The sequence below is a fragment of the Cervus canadensis genome, chromosome 20, assembly GCF_019320065.1.
Source record: "Cervus canadensis isolate Bull #8, Minnesota chromosome 20, ASM1932006v1, whole genome shotgun sequence".
In the NCBI taxonomy this organism is placed as follows: domain Eukaryota; kingdom Metazoa; phylum Chordata; class Mammalia; order Artiodactyla; family Cervidae; genus Cervus; species Cervus canadensis.
The window spans coordinates 45,448,988-45,466,673 of NC_057405.1; the positions used below are offsets into that span (position 1 = coordinate 45,448,988).

At 37.8% G+C, this 17,686-nt stretch overlaps 1 protein-coding gene and 1 long non-coding RNA gene across 11 annotated transcripts in view; one reads left to right on the forward strand and one right to left on the reverse strand.

Moving 5' to 3' along the window:
* ROS1 (ROS proto-oncogene 1, receptor tyrosine kinase) overlaps nt 1-17,686 on the forward strand; it is a 110,915-nt gene that overhangs the window by 71,544 nt on the left and 21,685 nt on the right. For all 8 annotated transcript variants that reach the window (XM_043439619.1, XM_043439626.1, XM_043439624.1 and 5 more), the window contains 8 exons: nt 3,294-3,462; nt 4,167-4,284; nt 7,286-7,476; nt 9,411-9,494; nt 13,044-13,176; nt 14,457-14,619; nt 15,927-15,991; nt 16,953-17,082. In XM_043439619.1, the coding sequence (XP_043295554.1) occupies nt 3,294-3,462; nt 4,167-4,284; nt 7,286-7,476; nt 9,411-9,494; nt 13,044-13,176; nt 14,457-14,619; nt 15,927-15,991; nt 16,953-17,082 (1,053 nt within the window). The remainder of the gene's footprint in view (nt 1-3,293; nt 3,463-4,166; nt 4,285-7,285; nt 7,477-9,410; nt 9,495-13,043; nt 13,177-14,456; nt 14,620-15,926; nt 15,992-16,952; nt 17,083-17,686) is intronic.
* The window catches only part of LOC122422869, an 88,133-nt gene that overhangs the window by 34,768 nt on the left and 35,679 nt on the right, over nt 1-17,686 (reverse strand). For all 3 annotated transcript variants that reach the window (XR_006263989.1, XR_006263991.1, XR_006263990.1), the window contains one exon: nt 17,055-17,176. This is a non-coding gene — a long non-coding RNA (uncharacterized LOC122422869). The remainder of the gene's footprint in view (nt 1-17,054; nt 17,177-17,686) is intronic.

The following is a 17,686-nucleotide window of genomic DNA, read 5'->3' on the forward strand; positions in this document are numbered from 1 at the left end:
ATAAATTACGGTTAACTGGTTTCATAATGTTTTACTTTAGATGTTATCAGCATGGTTCTCTGGTTTGAAGTCCATAGCAATTTGTTTTATTCTATGGGGAAAAAAAAGAAATGAACAAACATAAACTTAAAACCTGTTTATAAATGTTCTTTCAACCATTTAAGGACTGTGTAGCAACAGGAAAGAAGTAAATGATAAACTAGTTTATTCTAAAGTAGTTGGATCTTAGCTTGTAAACTTTAAATAGCTCCTCATTCAAAAATCTTCATGCTTTAACCAATGTAAAGCTATCCACTGAATTTAAGCATCAATTAATCTAATTAACTCACTTCTAAGGAAAATCTACATTGATTTTTATACTGATACACTTAATAGATTATTAAGTTTTTATAATTGTGACATTTCATTTTTCACTACTATATATTTATGTGTCCATATTTGTAAAGCCTTGTTAGGAGTGTTTTGTAAAAACAAATCAGTATGGTCATGACCTCACTTTTCTTTAAAAATGAAGTTGCTCCCCAGAGGTTTTAAAATTTTACTATATAAAATATTTTTTAGAATCTTGTACTTTTAGATAAAAACTATGAAAAATAAGCAACAGCAGTGATAAGTTGCTCTAAGTATTAAGTTGATAAGACCAAAGACCATAGTTTAATTGGATTTTTTCCATTGAGCATGTTAATGATGATTTGTTGCCTATTTAGAAAATAGTCATTTCATAAAAATTCAGTTTTAAATTGGAGAAACTGAAGGGTCATCTTTTTGGGGAGACATCTATTAAGTAAGCTTAATGCGGTTCAGCTTGAAGTCAAGGAGAGGGATGTAAAGTTCATTTCCCATATCAAAGGTGTGAACTGAGGAAGGACCTTAGAGGTGATTCCAGCTTCTCCTGTTACTGATGAGAGGTTGGAGACTCAGGCAGGTGGCCCGATGAGTCAGAATCACGGCTGGACGGGGAGGACCCTCAGAGCTGACTCATCTCTACAGAGGCTTTCCCTTAGCCCATCTGCAGAAGGAACATGAGTCATCATCACCCACCCCACTTGTTAAAGTTTAGGAGAGGGGCAGCAGACGGGGCCACCTGGTTCTGTCCCCATGACTTTCTTATGATGCTTTTGTTTCAAGACCTCCTCTACCCTTGCTCAGAACAGATTTTTAGATAGATCACTTGAGAAATCATGAAGCTGAAAATGTAAGATGGTAATTTCTACATGCATGATCACCTACAAGTACTAATGTAGAAGGCTGTGTTCTGAGAGGGTTGGTGATGACATCTAGTCGGAAAGGTCTATTTCTTTTGAGCAAGTTGAACCTACCTCATCGTGATAGGAAGTTAGGAACAGTCTTGTAACGCCACACCGAAACCCTGAGGGGTGAATGACAAAGGTGAATATGCATATTTTAATTAATCTTTTTTGTTCCTTTCCACCTCCACCCTTCTCCTTTCTGGAAAGGGAGAAAAAGATAAGCTTCCAGTCTTCATCTTCTCCTTATATGGAAAAATGAGAGTCTTAGAGCACAAGGGCTAAATTTTTATCTTGGTCTTTAGATTTCATAGATTCTTTATTATAATAATGCGTAGAAAAAGAACACATTCAATTTAAGATTGAGGAGAAACAAATAATTTTGCTTTGGTAAATTTTTTTCATGAGAATTCACTAAAATGGTCTTTTTCTCAGCTATCCAGGGGAATCCCTACCAGAACCAGACATTTCCGAAGTTTCTGTCTCTGAGACATCATAGTCTGCACCATTTCCCCCACACCCTTGCTCAAAAATTTGGAAATCCTCTCTGGCAGCCTTCCCCAGCTACACTTGTTGGCCTCTGATGAATGAAGATCCCAACTCCCTTGTGATTTACTGGGGTAACCCATGGCATCTCTCCAAGTTAGTGGTCTGCCCAGGACATTCATTGCTGTGGTGAGGTCAATACTCTACAGTTTTCCAGCAAAACCCTTGGCCAAATATCTCCCTGACATTCCAAGGGGTTCTTATGATTTCTGGGTGGTGTGGAATGTCAGGCCATCTAGACTACTCACTGAAGAGGCATTAAGGAGGCAGGACCAAAAAGGGCTAAAAATTTTCAGCCAGGACTCAACATCTCCCTTCCTCCTTGCCCCTCACCCACTTCAGAAGGTTCAGAATAAATATTATTTTGCATCTGCATCTATTTCATTAGGCTATATGAATCAGTGGGACTGAGACATTTATGAGTTTAACAGGCAATGTCTCTGACATCAGCATTTCTGGTTTTTCTTTTCGTTCCTTCTGTTCCTCTTTCTTTCTGTAATAAGGTGATCTACTTCCTGAAGGTGCTATAGTGAATTATTTCTAACTGAATAGAAAACTAATATAAAGTGCCCATCCAATGAAATGGCATGACCTTGTGAATGCTAAATGAAAAAGGAGATGTAAAGTAAGGTTTATTTATGGAAACTGATCTTCTTAGGAAACTTTACTGGGGAAAATACATGAAGAACCCTTGACAGAAGGCCGTATCCTCTGTCTTCTCCTATTTGTATATTGAAAAAAGTCATCATTTTCATATAAGATATTAAGGGTCTTGTATCTTATTTAAAATACACAGATATTTAAAAATACACAGATTTTTAAAAAGCAGTGTTTCAGAGAAAGAATTTTAATATAGCTATAATTACAGACCCAGTGAAATGAAAGTAACATTTCCTATATTTAACTTCTAACCTTGCTACTTAGTGATTGAGTGACAATAGGCAAAGATTTCCTTCTTTTAGGGAACTAGGCTTCCTATGTAGAAAAATAAGGAATGTTGCTTAGATGCCTGAAGAGGGTTTGGGGAGGAAAAACTAAATGTTTTCATTTATAAGTCACTGTGGACTTCTTCAATATGTGAAATATTGTGAAAATATTACTACTTTGAAATTGGCAAATGTGTGGAATTGAAAATATCACAGTTTTAATTGATCATTTCCCCTCAGCTGTGAATTTGCATCCTCAGCCATCCTGATTTGATAAAGAGGCCTATGATTAGGGATACCAAGAAGCCAAACAATCCTCCCGATGATAAACAGTCAGAGGTGCACGTCGCACCTTGGACTCATCCTCGGGACCATCGTTCAAGTAACTTACAGCTTGTCATAAAAAATAAAATTGCTGTTGGTGGAAGGGGATACTATCTGGGATCTGACACTCATAAAGAAGCTCTTGTTTTAGTATAAACTTCAAGCTTTAATGCTTGCTACAGGCTTTTGAATTTCTATGTTTAAGAACTCACTTAAAGAAACAAACGTTAATTGAGACTTCTTTTCCTAGTGGAAGCACAATGAGTTTTACCATGTTAAAGCTTCGTGCAGCCAAGGTCCTGCTTATGTCTGTAACATCACAGACCTCCAGCCTTATGCTTTCTATAATGTCCGAGTAGTGGTGGTGTATAGGACAGGCGCAAACAGCACGTCGCTTCCGGGAAGTTTTAAGACTAAAGGTGAGTACTATCATATTCAACACTTAGGAAACTCTAGACATCTCTCAATTCTTTTCTCATCGCTCGCTTCACTAATCCTAGAGGTTGAGATTTTTCTTAAAAGAGTAATTTACTCTTTAGAGCCTGACTGAAGAAATTGAAAAGAGGTAGGGGTTTCTTACAGGCAGTAATGAGATAATACTTGTCTGGTTTTGCAGGATCGTAAACTGGAAAAAATTGTTTCACCTTTCATTATTCTGATTTTCTGTCTAGCTATGATATTTTATAGTAAGAAGTAAATGAAAACAGTGTCACTGGGTGTTCAAATATTTACTTATAGGCTACTACAACCAGATGTTAAAAACAAAAAATCTAACAAGTATATTAAATTAACCAGTGTTTTAACAGCTATTCCATAACTCCAAGTTGATCCCTGTAAGAATCAGTGAAAAATGCTCCAAATCTTACAATCATCTTTTTTACTTGCATCACTTATTTTGTGTTCGGCTAAGATCTATTGTTACTCCTATCATAAATCTATCTAATCCATCACTAATAAAAATCTTCAGATACTCACTTAAACATATGCACTCATATGAATGTATTTCTGAACATTTCTTTAATGTATTTGGCTTTTCTCTTAGTAAATGTTGTCTATAGAAGGATGTTACGCAGAATATTTTATATTTCTATCATATCAATCAAATTTTCTTTTGTTTCCAAAGCTGGAGTCCCAAGTAAACCAGGCATTCCAAAATTATTAGAAGGGAGTAAAAATTCAATACAGTGGGAAAAAGCTGATGATAATGGAAACAGACTTATGTACTATATCCTTGAGATCAGGTATGTCTGTTTACAAGAGTGCTTTGTAAACTACAAAGACCTAAGCAGTTGATTTTAAGGTATTATTGGATCAAAATTAACAATATTTATGAACGTGTATTTATAAGTAAACATAAGGGATCTTTAGTGTAAGGGTCTTGCATGCCTCATTACATTCTTTACACAATTCCTAGTGGTCAGCCTTGGCATTCAGTTACAAGGCAGATAGTCATTCTTCTCAGAAATCTGCGACACCTTGTCAGTGGAAACAACTCGGTCTTTTGAGCATGCACCTAATATTTACTTGATTCTGTTTAAGAAGCTAAATTGATGTTTGATGTTAGATAATGGTATGTATGTAAATTTCTGACACTGATTTGTTTTAGAAAGATGAATAAGATCTAGTGAGAACTGACCATGACCTGGTATATTGATTTCAGAAGGTAAAGTCAAGTCAAGATCTGAAATGGTCTGTAGTGTATAGGCAACCCAGGATTCTCTCGCCATTTTCAAGGTTACAGTTTGTAGTGTATTCCCAGGGACTAAAATTGCGCCTTCGATGAAAATCTGATGAACATACGCAACCTCAGATCCGGCCAGTATGGGGAGCTCTGTGAATCATAACTGGCTCAGATGAGCTGACTTTGTGCCAGCTTGAGGAGAGAATTCCAAATTCCACAGACACTCCCCTCACGGGACTATGAAGCCATCTTTTAAGAAGCTCCAAGGACAAAAGTCACTTCCATAATTATAGTCCTGGCAACTTGAGCTTTAGATCTATTTTTGCTTCATCTTGCTCTGGCATTCCCATAACCTTAAAAAAATTTCCTGCTCACACTAGAGAATTATGTTTGCTTATTTCTAACTGAAAACTTCTTGAAATTTCTGGTACTTTTTTTTTTTTTTTAAATGCAGACTGAAGTACACTCTGACCTGTAGAACTGTCTTGGTGGTCTATGACTGCAGTTATGTTCACCAGCCAGGCCACACCATAGTCTTACTATGGCCTTGCTAGGAGCACTGTAGTGTATTCCCCTCAGTAACATGTGAAGTGCATAGCTCCATAAATACTCTGCATTTCCTTGCTCCCAAGTCTCTACTCTCAGGAGAGGGACTGTAGGATAATATAAAGTGTCATCTATCTCAAAGGATCTCATAGTATCTCAGAGTAACTTCTTCGGTCAGGACATTTGTGTGTACTTGCTCGTGTAGTATTGGTGGTGTTAGTGCAAAGTGCATGTACTTGGGAGCTGAGTAGATTGCATGAGTTTCCCAGGGCAGTTTCCCAGGGCAGTCAGAACAAAGTACCACCAACTGGTTGGCTTAAAACCACAGATATGTATTCTCTCACAGTTCTGGAGACTGGAAGTCTTAAGTCAAGGTCTTGGCAGGATGGATTTTAGGGAAGCATCCTCCCTTGCCTCTTCTCAGCTTTTGGTGATGGACCACAATCCTTGGCTTTCCTTGGTGTGTACAGGCATCTCTTCAGTCTCTGGCTCTGTTATCCCATGATGTTCTCCTTCGGTGTGTCTCTTCTTAAGAGGGCACTGGTTATTGGATTTAGAGCCCACCCTAAACTAGGACCATCCCATCTGGGCTTAATTACATCTGAAAAGACTCTGTTTCCAAGCAAGGTCACATTCACAAGGTCTGGGTGGCATGAAGTTTGAGGGGGATTAGCCAACCCAGTACATAGACTACTTAAAATCCTCGCTCTATTTCTTTTTTGAACTTAAGCTTTCTCGTCTGTAAAATGAGATGATGATATCTACCTCTTCAGGTTGTTGTCAAGATTCAGTGAGATGAAACCGCATATGAAAAGCCCCAGTATGATGTATTGTAAATAGAAGGTGCTCAACCAATATAAAAAGTCTTCCTTCTCTTCCTTAGTGGCCAATGTCTGTGAAGAACCAATTTATACATTTAAAAAATTTATTTATTTTTAACTGAAGGATAATTGTTTTACCATTTTATACATGTTTAAAGGTCTCTTTCTTTTGGATCAGAGTTGTTTGGGTTGAAAATTGAAATTGCCAGTTCCCAACATGAGGCTTCACACAATGCAGGAGAAACACTGTCCCACAGCTTTACTTAGGATGGTCCCAAGAACACTTAGCTGCTGGTCACAGTTGTGACCGTCGCTGCTGTCCTGCTCCTCATGATGTCCTAGCTCATCCTCTGTCCCTTGGAGGCTCAGCTTTTGCTGTCCTTGGTGCTCTTTCAGGACAGTCATTCAGTGGGAGCAGAACTGGCTTCCATTATTTATCTTCAAGCTGACTGTGGGTTGGTACCATGCCCTAAAACTGCTGCGGTCTGAAAAGTTTCAGACCTTTGCAGACTTGAAAAGGTCATTGTCAGAAAAGACATAATGGGAAGGCCTTGAGCTTACCTTCGTTCTATGGTTCTGTTAAAAGTCATTTTAGTATGTCTTTTGAACCCAGCTCTTGTTCTCTTTCCGTATTTCATTAGGAAGAGTAATGAGGACTGATACTGAGGTAGAGTGTAGGCTAATTGGAAGCAACAAGGCTCGGAATCTCAGATACAATGATAATTTTGGTGGCTGAACTATTTTATTTTCTTTTTCAATTTTATGTTCTGTGTTTTATCCAGATATGGTATCAGTAAAGGACAGATAGCATAAGAGACTGAAAATTAAGAAAAATTTAAAAATTCCCAGTTAAAAAGTATGAAATCACTGACTTATGTGTTTGGAATTCTGAAGAAAGTTTGCACACTCCAATAGTAAGAAGAGGCTCTTCAGCTGTCTCTCAGCCATTGATTATTCGTCATTTTCCAGATGGGCTGAGTTGGTTGGCTCCAGGCATTGCTGGGATGACTTTATAAGACTCTGCTATGTTCTGTAGCCAAACCATGTGAGAGGAATGAGATCAAGGGCAAAGTGTGCAACAGGAGACGCTCCGGAGTTCTGTCATTAAAATGATATATGAGCATCTAGAAATAACACATATATTGTCTTATATATTTCCTATATTTATGATTCTGCTTTTTTTTTTTTTTGCAGAAAGAGCACTTCAAATGATTCATGGAACCAGAATTTAACATGGAAGATGGCATTTAATGGCTCATGCAATAGCATTTGCACATGGAAGTCCAAAAACCTGAAAGGAACATTTCAGTTCAGAGTAGTAGCTGTAAATAATCTGGGGTTTGGTGAATACAGTGGAATCAGTGATGGTATTATATTAGTTGGAGGTATGTTACCATGTCTGTCTACATACTAACTTATTACACAAGGATTCAGAAATAAAGCTAAGCGTGTTCTTAGCGTTAGCAGTAATTGAGTGACCATATAACTTCACCAAACTACCATAGAAACTATTGAACTATTTATTTTATACTATGTGAGCTTCCTGAAACATCAATATCAACATGTCCTTTTTCTCCTCAGTAGCCATCAGCTGATCTTTAATGCCTACTGCATCAAGTCCATGCTCCTAGATGGACTTCCAAGGTTATTCACGGTCTGGTTTTTATCCAGCCTCATTTTTCTGTTCCTGGATCTCTCATCTGCTACACAACACACCTGAAACTTGCCTTTGTCTCTTCCCCAATATCTACCTCTTCCACTGGGGAGCCTATTTTTGTTTATAATACTTTGTCTTTCTAATCACATAGGCTAGAAATCTCAGTACCATGTTTGATTTTTCCCTTTATTCAGTCACCAAGCTCTGTTGACTTTATTATCTTGACTTCTGTCCACTAAGTTCCCTTCTTCCTGTTTCGATTTTGGCTTTCCTAACTTAAGCTACCACACAAGCCCATGCTCTTGGCTTAACCCCACGGCTGACAGCTAATCCATCTGAAGCACAAGCTGGATCACTGCACCGCTCTCTGAAAATCTTGAAATGGTTCTCCATTCACTGCCTTCAGAATCAAGTACAAACTTTTCTGTGGCATTTAAGGCCTTCCATGATTTGCCCTCCAACTGTGGTTCCTCTTTCCCAATATGTATCCTTACGGCTATAGCCATACCAAACTGGTAAACAAACAAACAAACAAACTTCCATGACACCATGTTCCCTCAGCCTCAGATGCAGGCTTGCACCACCTACCACTTGCCCTTGACTGGGCTTTTCTTTCTCTCACTTTGTCAACTGAAATTCTTCTCATCCCTCAGTATCCATTGTGATGCGTAACTGCTGCTCCTTAGACACACACAGCACATTGTTCTGTGCAAAACTGACGTCATTCTTATTTGTATTGTAGTTAGTTACCTGGAGAAGAGCTCCACAAACCTTTTCTGAAAGAACCAAATAGTAAATATTTTAGGCTTTTCAGGCTACATTCAGTCTCTGTAGCATCTTCTTTTTTTTCTGATAATATTTTTAAAATGTAAAAATTATTCTTGGTTCACGAATAGTACAAAATGAGGCTACTGTGGCCAGATGTGGCCTGCATGCCATAGTTGCCAAGCTCTGGTCCACAAGTTCATCTTCTCAGTGAAACTAAGAGCAGGTACTGTGTTTTCACCAAGTGGCGCTAGTGGCAAAGAACCCGCCTGCCAATGCAGGAGATGTCAGAGATGTGGGTTTGATCCCTGGCTTGGGAAGATCGGGAAGATCCTTGAAGGAGGACATGTCAACCCACTCCAGCATTCTTGCCTCAAGAATCCCATGGACAGAGGAGCCTGGCAGGCTGCAGTACATAGGGTCCCGCAGAGTCAGACATGAGACTAAAGTGACTTAGCAAGCACACACACACATCATGTTTTCATGTTTATATTCCTCAGTTAAATACTCACGGAATTAAATGTATATGAAGACGTTATAGAGGAAATGATGCTCTCAACTATATGATAAATGAAAGTTGAGACGTCTTTGTCCCAAATTCATTAAAAAGATTATTCATGTTTTATCAACCATTTTAAAGTAGAAGATAGTGTGGGTATATTCCAAAGATATATTGGAAACCAGATCACTGTAAATGAAAAAAGAGAAAAAAGCCCCTTGACTTTGATTACTCACAGTGTAAATATACTCTCTCCATGGATGATTTCAAGCTACTGATGGTTTAACTATTGGCTTGCAAAAATTCAGTAGGAGTTAACTTGGCATATTCTGGCATAATACTGAGACAATCGAGTTTCACTCTTTGAATTATGTTCTTTTTCTCATTTATTTTATTAGATGGTTTTTGGATACCAGAAACAAGCTTTATACTTACTATTATAATTGGAATATTTCTGGTTATTACAATCCCATTAGTCTTTGGTAAGTATAATAGATTTTAAAATACATCAATAGGTAATAAACTGCTCACTTGATAGTATTAATTGATTCATCTGAGTTTAATTTATATCTGATTAATTTTCTACATGAAATAGATTCATGAAATTCACAATGTTACCTTTGGCTATGTTTCAATCACCATTAAACCCTGTGAATTTTTTTTCTAATCTGGGGTAACCATTTCATGAAAAATATATTCATATTTATACTTCACAGTATTCTTTAGATAAAACCACTTGCTAAGGCACCAACTTCTAGCCTTTTTTAAAACCATATTACAGACTGGCTATTTAACAAGTGTTTGTAACTTATAGTTTGAAAAAAGTAAAAGAAAAATAACTCTGGGTATAAAAAAAGTGTAGGATTAAAGGGAGACCAGTGAAACCCTTGTTCGGGATAGTCTGGGTTTCCAGGCAGACAGCCTAGTTTAAAATGAACAGGGCCTCTTGCAGAAGATCCATTTCTGGCTTGTAGCATTCACTCTCACTTTTGGATGTCTGATTTATTTGTTTCAAATCTCTGCTCATTTGTAAATAACTAGGAAAGTAGAGCAATTTGGCTAGATTGATAGAAAGCTAGTTATTTCTCATCACTAATTTTATACTAATGTGTTAGTCTTAAAAGTCTTTCTTTAAACATTTAATAATGAGAAAATACAGGGACAAGCCCCCAAAAGGTGATTAAACATTAGACCTTTCAGGTTATCATACATCAGGGCTTCCCTGGTAGCTCAGTCAGTAAAGAATCTGCCTGCAATGCAGGAGACCTGGGTTTGATCCCTGGGTTGGGAAGATCCCCTGTGGAAGGAAAAGGCTATCCAGTATTCTGGACTATATAGTCCATGGGATCACAAAGAGTCAGACATGACTGAGAGACTTTCACTCTCAGGTTATCATAGTGGATCATACATCCTGCTTTATTCCCGTCATTCCATTATAGTCATTCCTACTGCTTTCAGTCTCCTAAAATGGCCTGATTTGGATTATAAGATACACAGTCACTCTGTCATTAACATATGAGTCTCTGACATGCTGAAGCATTACAAAAAAGACGTGATATTTACCAGAAACCAACACTTAAGCATATATTCAGGAAATTGCAGCTTCTTCTTTTTAAATAAATAGGGAAGAATTTAAGGAAAAGTTAACCTTTTCCTTATTCAACAAACATAAAGTTGAACCCTCAGGATAAAGAAAGTCAATATTTCACTCCATGTCCTAAATCTGTATTCTTTCCCCAAACTGATTAGAGTCATAGCCATTAGCATGTTGAAACTTGAATTGAGATTTTTTTTCAAACATTCCACACCAAACAGTATGTGGAATATATGATTCCTTCAGCTAACTTGGAAAGCTAAAAATTTCAGCTGAGCCTGCTAGGATTTTAACCTGTGGTTCCAGGGAGTCTAAGTACTGCACAGCGGATGTTTGTGCCCCTAAGCCAGCCCCTCCAGAATCACGCATATGACTGTAATATATTTGGCAGTTGGCATATACGCTTGACTGTCTGCTTTCCTGCTGGGAAGGAGTATTATGTGAAGGATCCTGCATCTGACCTTTGCCTGCTTACTTGTACATCACCGTTGTCTAAACTCATGACTCTAGTGGATGAACATGAGATAATTTCAGACAACCTATTGTGCTTTCAAGACACTTCGTGGATATCTGACTTTCTCAGGACTTAAAGGTCTTTATTCTACTTGGAACTCATGCATTTTTGAGTGGAGCTAAGCTAATTTGGTTCTTTGGCTTTTAGTAGTAGTGCATGTGGTTTTACTGGTAGGATTGTGTGAGTGCATGAGGAAAGATTGAGTTATTCAAATAATGAAAATACCAATTGTTTAAAAATTTGAATTGTGCTGAGGGCTTTCATCAGTCATACTTATAAACACAAAATTGAAACAAAGATTTTAGAATAAGCATCAACAGCCTACTCTTTGGTGAGTGGTTATATCTACTGTGTAATGTGAGCCTTACACTGGAAGCAAAGGAAAATAGGCTGTAATGGTGCTCTGTGACAACCTAGAGGAGTGTGATGGGGAGTGGGAGGAAAGCTCAAGAGGGAGGGGATATATGTATATTTATGGCTGATTCATGTTGTTGTATGGCAGAAACCAACACAACATTATAAAGCAAGTATCCTCCAATTAAAAGCAAATTAAAAAATATAATTGCTGACCTCAGGAGCTTGTCGTTTAATGGGGGAGGTAAGACATATTGGTTTCCCTTGTGACTCAGCTGGTAAAGAATCTGCCCGCAATGTGGGAGACCTGGGTTCGATCCCTGGGTTGGGAAGATCCCCTGGAGAAGAGAAAGGCTACCCACTCCAGTATTCTGGCCTGGAGAATTGTGTGGACTGTATAGAGGAGTCATAAAGAGTCGTACGCGACAGAGTGACTTTCACTTTCACTTTCAAGACATATCCTGTGCAAAAAGTATAATGAGAGATGTGTTAAACAGTAATAAAAAGAAGTAGTAAATGGAATGTAGAAGACAGTGACACAGCCATGCTGACCGAGAGCCGCAATTGGTCTTATAAGTTCAGAGATGAGATATCAACAGAGGTTGCAGAGGTCTTGGATAGCATCCCTGAGGATATGGAGTCTTGAGCTGGGTCTTTAAAAATGAAAGATGGGTGGTAAGAGCATTTCAGGTTTAGAAAAATTGCATTAGCATAAGTACTTAAGATCTTTTCCTGTGTGGTCCCTCAGATGGAATTTCACTTGCGTAAAACTCTCATCTGTTGGGTACAGAAGCTACTGTGGAATAAAGTTCAAATTTTAATCATCATCTCACAAAGCATCCTTACTGTTTTCAACTTCTGTGCCAATATTCTAGTATAGATGGGCAATCTTAATGACATAAATGTATTTTAATCTTTGAAAAATATAACATGTTTTATGGTTATAAAAATAATATTTGCCCATTGTATGAAGAAAACAATACAAATCGCCCATGATTCCACAACTAGGGAGGATCACTGCTGACACTTGTAGATTTCATTCTAATAATCTTTCCATGTATGTGAGTATGTGTATTATGAAGAACAATGAATATACACTCTGTACTCTGCATTTTAAAATAAAACATGCCATTATATAGAAAGCATCCTTCAGGTCTGCTGAGGAGAATAACCTGGATGTATCTGGATTCAAAAATGAATTTGTTCACTAACAATTATAATGCAAATTTGTTTTGGTTTATTTTGATTCTAGTCTATGAGTGATTTTGTGAAATAAGTTCTGATAGTAGATACTTCCAAGTATTTATAACAGCAATTGGAAACATATTAAGATTTACCCTGAGAAGTGAGGTAAAATGTGATGTGGTATAAGTTATACATTTTCATATGGCTTTTTACCTGGATTTAGTTAGTTTTTCTATTATGGGCCTATTTTTTTCAATCAACTTTGGTTGTTCTATCAATAGTGTTGTTCAGTATAAACTTTAAAAATGTATTGTTAGCAGCATTTTCTAAAGAAAGAGAAAGCAATATTTTATTTGGTAAATTATGCTTTTTTTTTCTTTATAGTCTGGCATAGATTAAAGAATCAAAACACTCCCAAGGAAGGGCTGACGGTTCTCATAAACGAAGACAAAGAATTGGCTGAACTTCGAGGTCTGGCCACTGGAGTAGGGCTGGCTAACGCCTGCTATGCGATTCAGTATGTAACCTGGGCTGGCATTACGGGACACCTAGATGAAAAGTGTGGGCGTGCTAAGTCGCTTCAGGCGTGTTGGACTCTGTGATCCTACTGTGGGCAACTCTAAAAAGACTGTCCATGAGTGCCACTCATTGCCCAGGACTGTCCTGGTTTATGCCCATTATTCTGGCATATTCAAAAATGACATCCCCTTTCATTCTCAGATGTGACCTGGGATGGATGGCAAATTATGTTGTTATCCTATCCTAAGAAACATGAACAAAAATCAAATGTTTTCTAGTGTTTTAGCACATAATTTAAAAATAAGTAAAACAAAGAGATAAATGCTACGTGGAAGGGAGTAGATGGTAGTATGGTTGATTCAACAAGAAAAGACAGATTCTCTTGTGTGTGATATTAAGTCAATTTTTTTCTGTTTTCAGAAATTGTATGGTGATTGTCTACAAAACTTCTCTAAAATATATGAGGTTTTAACTTCCATTGTCATCTTAATTTAAGAAGATATTTAAATGTCTCATTTAAAAGACACTATATTATGCTCCATGCAAAAAGGATTATATATAGTCATAGGCCTTGTTTCTAGAAATTTATTTAAAGACATAAGAACACAGGACTTGAAGTAGACACAGAGGTGACCTAAATATGCTTTTCAGAGATGACTTTTCCTTGAGAAAATATGTAGTGTATCTGATTTTCAAGATTCTCTTTTAAAAACTCAAAGCATTTTTAATGCTGATGAATTTTCTCCTCCTCATAATATTCCAAGTAAGACACTTGACTTTCTAAAAGTTAATCTGATGGACAAGAAATGATGTTATAGTCATAGTAAATTTTGTATTACATGAGAGATTAGGTGTATGAAGTAAAGTAAAAGCTTTAAGCTCATAAGCCCAGCTGTATTTATTACTAATTTGCAATAGCTTTTTATACAAATAGGTGACCTGAAGAAAATACGAACTGATAATTTTAACAAAACAAACTACAGTGAAAAATTTTGAGGCAATGCACTCACAGGCATGTTATCAAAAGGAAGCTGCCTAGAAGTGAAGTAACCTACTCTGTCTGGGTTTCAGAAGACAGAAGGAATATTCTAGAAGGTGGAACAGGACTGGAATAGGGATGCAGACACAATACCATGTCACATTGAAGGCACTACCTTCAATGCGTTGCCAAGCCATGAGATTTCTCTTCCCTTTCTCCTCCTTTTTTACTCTCAAACACTAATACCCATATCCACTTATAAACCATTTTGGGAGATCAAAAACAGCGTTATTTTCCAGTACTCTTCCGACCCAAGAGGAGATTGAAAGTCTTCCTGCCTTCCCTCGGGAAAAACTGACTCTGCGTCTCTTGCTGGGAAGCGGGGCCTTTGGAGAAGTGTATGAAGGGACAGCAGTAGACATCTTAGGAGTTGGAAGTGGAGAAACCAAAGTAGCTGTGAAGGTAATGTGGATCTTTTAACTCCTCGGCTTGTTATGTCTGCATTATTGACAGGGACTTATTTAAATATAACACTGAGAAAAGAGGAGTGATCTTGACTGAAAAGATGACTGGGAGAAGGTAGAAACCTATCCATGGCTACGGAAATCAACAGTCCTTTTTTCCATTTCCTGCATAAGTTCTGTTATTAACAGTTACCTCTGAGGTTACTAATTCACTAAGACCAGCAGAGAGTTTTTCCTTTCGAATATGCTCTAAGAGAACTGCGGTGCTTGGTGCTGGAGCAGATAGTAAATATTTTAGACTTGCTAGCCAGACGGTGTCAGTTCTAGCTATGCAGCTCTGTCACTGCACTGTGAAATCAGCCACAGTCAATATGTGAATGAATGGCTGTGGTTGTGTTCCAGTAATACTTTATTTATAAAAATGGAAATTTTCATTTCACATAATTTTCATGTGTTATGCAGTTCTCTTATTTTTTTTATAACTTTTTTCAACCATTTCAAAATGTAACAAGTTAATTATACCTCAGTAAAACTGGAAAAATAAAAACATAACACCTATTTTCAGATTATAACTGTACAAAAATAGATGATAGGTTAGAATTGGTCCACAGATTGTAGTTTGCTGACCCCTGTACTACAAAGTTATTCATCATAGTGCATCCAATGCAGTTAAAAAGAAGCACTGGATATACTCTTGTATTTTTATAAAACTTTCTTTTGATCAACAGATGACGTATCTTTTATGTAATTGAGTAATATCCTGATTATTGCTTGTTAAGAATTTATTGCTTTGAGAAGTTGTCAGAGAAGTTACAAAATTCTCTCCATTTCCGGTTGATAGTATTTTAACATACTTTAATCTCAAGTGGTTTAAACAAGAGTTTCTTTTTCTTACATAACAAGATGACTTCTGGCTTTGGTGTAGTACTGTGTCAAGCCAGAGCTAGTATATCTGAAATTCTCTCGATTTTGCACGTGTGTGGTGCCTCATGGTTCTAAGATGGCTGCCAAAGAATCAAGTGTCACATCTTCATTCAGGATATGGAAAGAGGGAAGGATAGTGTTAGGTGTATATGTTCAGGAAAGTAAAAAATTTCCACACACCTCCTCAACGACTTACCCCTAACATTTCATTGATCAGGACTGAGTCATATGACCACGCTTGCTTGCAAGAAAGGCTGGGGAGCTGGAGAACAGTTTTGTAAGATAAAGGTGGCTATTACAAAACAAACGTTGTCTCCATTAACTACTTAGCTCACAGAAATGCCTGCTAGACTGATTCCTGGCTTGTTTTATGTTGTGCAGACTTTGAAGAAGGGCTCCACAGACCAGGAGAAGATTGAATTCCTGAAGGAGGCACATCTGATGAGGTATTAGGCAGTTCTGAAATAATTTTCCCTTGGTATGGGTAGGAAGCTTTTACATATGATTAGTGGATTTTTAACTTTCAAAATCAGCTGACATTGCAGATTATGTTCAAAATAAGCGTGGCTGAAATTTTTTTTTTTTTCCATGGCTGAAATTTAAAAGGAAGTATGCCTGGAGTGACAAGTATTCTGTAGAAAAGATTTTTATGATAGATTCTCTGAGACTGGGCACAGGCAGTCCTTTGACAATAGGTCTTCTTTTCTTTTACCTCCAATAAGAATCATGTTTTGCAAGGGATTTCTGAGGCTGATAAGCTTTATACATGCTTATGTTCTTCTAAATGTGTAATCATAAGTCAAGTAGACCAAGTAAGGGAGAGTTCTCTTAAGCACAGTGACATCAGTGCAAATATTCTTGGTCTTGGTAAACTTGTCTTCAAGTTAGAGTTAGTTGACAGTAATGAAAACGACTCAGGTACATTTTAATAATGCTGAGGCGATGGTCGACAGGGTCCCAGGTTGCGGGTTCTGACCATTAGACTGGGGCTTATTTGCTTTGACCTCTTGAGAAAACAATTGTAGCCAAAAATTGCGTGTCTGAATTGTTTCTCTAAAAGGGAGAGAATTATTTCATACTTGTCATGACCAAAAATGTAGTGTTTTAAAATGTCTTTTGAAGAAAGGTATTAGTTAAAGTTACTTTCTTTTCCCAAAACATAAAATACTTGATATAAATGCCACTTCTTCTGAAACTACCCCTATTCTATCCACATGCCTTGGCCACTAGGGGTTGCAATATTCCCTCTGTAAGGCAGGCATGAAAAGGAGGCTTTCATTTATTGGAGGGGGAAAAAATCAGGGGTTGAAAGGAAACCAGAGATAAAGATTTCCTCTGTTTCACAAAGGCCTTCAGGAGACTTCTGTCGCTGACATGTCATCCTGCCTGTCTGTTTCCACCTTTTAGCAAGTTTAATCATCCCAACATTCTGAAGCAGCTTGGAGTTTGTCTGCTGAACGAACCCCAGTACATTATCCTGGAACTGATGGAAGGAGGAGACCTTCTTACCTATTTGCGTAAAGCCCGGATGACGCCGGTAGGAAATGGGGTCCACACTATTGGTTTGGTAACACAGATGACCTTTAGGTTCCTCTTAAACTTCTTTTAAATTCAACAGACTGCAGTTTTGCCTGATGGTAGAAATTTAGAAGACTTCCATCAGAAAAATTCTTGTATTTCCTTCATATTGGATTACTCAAACTAGAACCCTGGGCTGATGTCTGGCCTTTTCTGGCTGATTGAGCCTGTTTTTAGTATCTAATGGAAAAATAGGTTCCCCACCACCACCACGCTGCCAGAATCGTGTTCTCTCAAGAACAGAGAGTATGTGGAGTTTCTCTGTACTTAATTTATCTGCCTTTATGTCACAAATTGTCATTTCCAGCCCTCATGTCTTTACCAAGTACTAGGTTATACGTCCCTCCCCAGCTGACATTTTCTGTATGGATTTTCACAGGCATCTCAAAAACAGATCTCTTGATGTCATGCATCCTCCTTCATGCCCCCCATCCAGTTCCTTACTTTCTCTTTTCCTACCATCATGCTAATAGGTCCTGTCTGCTCTGGGGTTCCTCTTACAACATGCAGCCCCAGTCCATCCTCCCCATCTCCCTGGGGCCGAGAGCAGGTGGTCTCGGCCT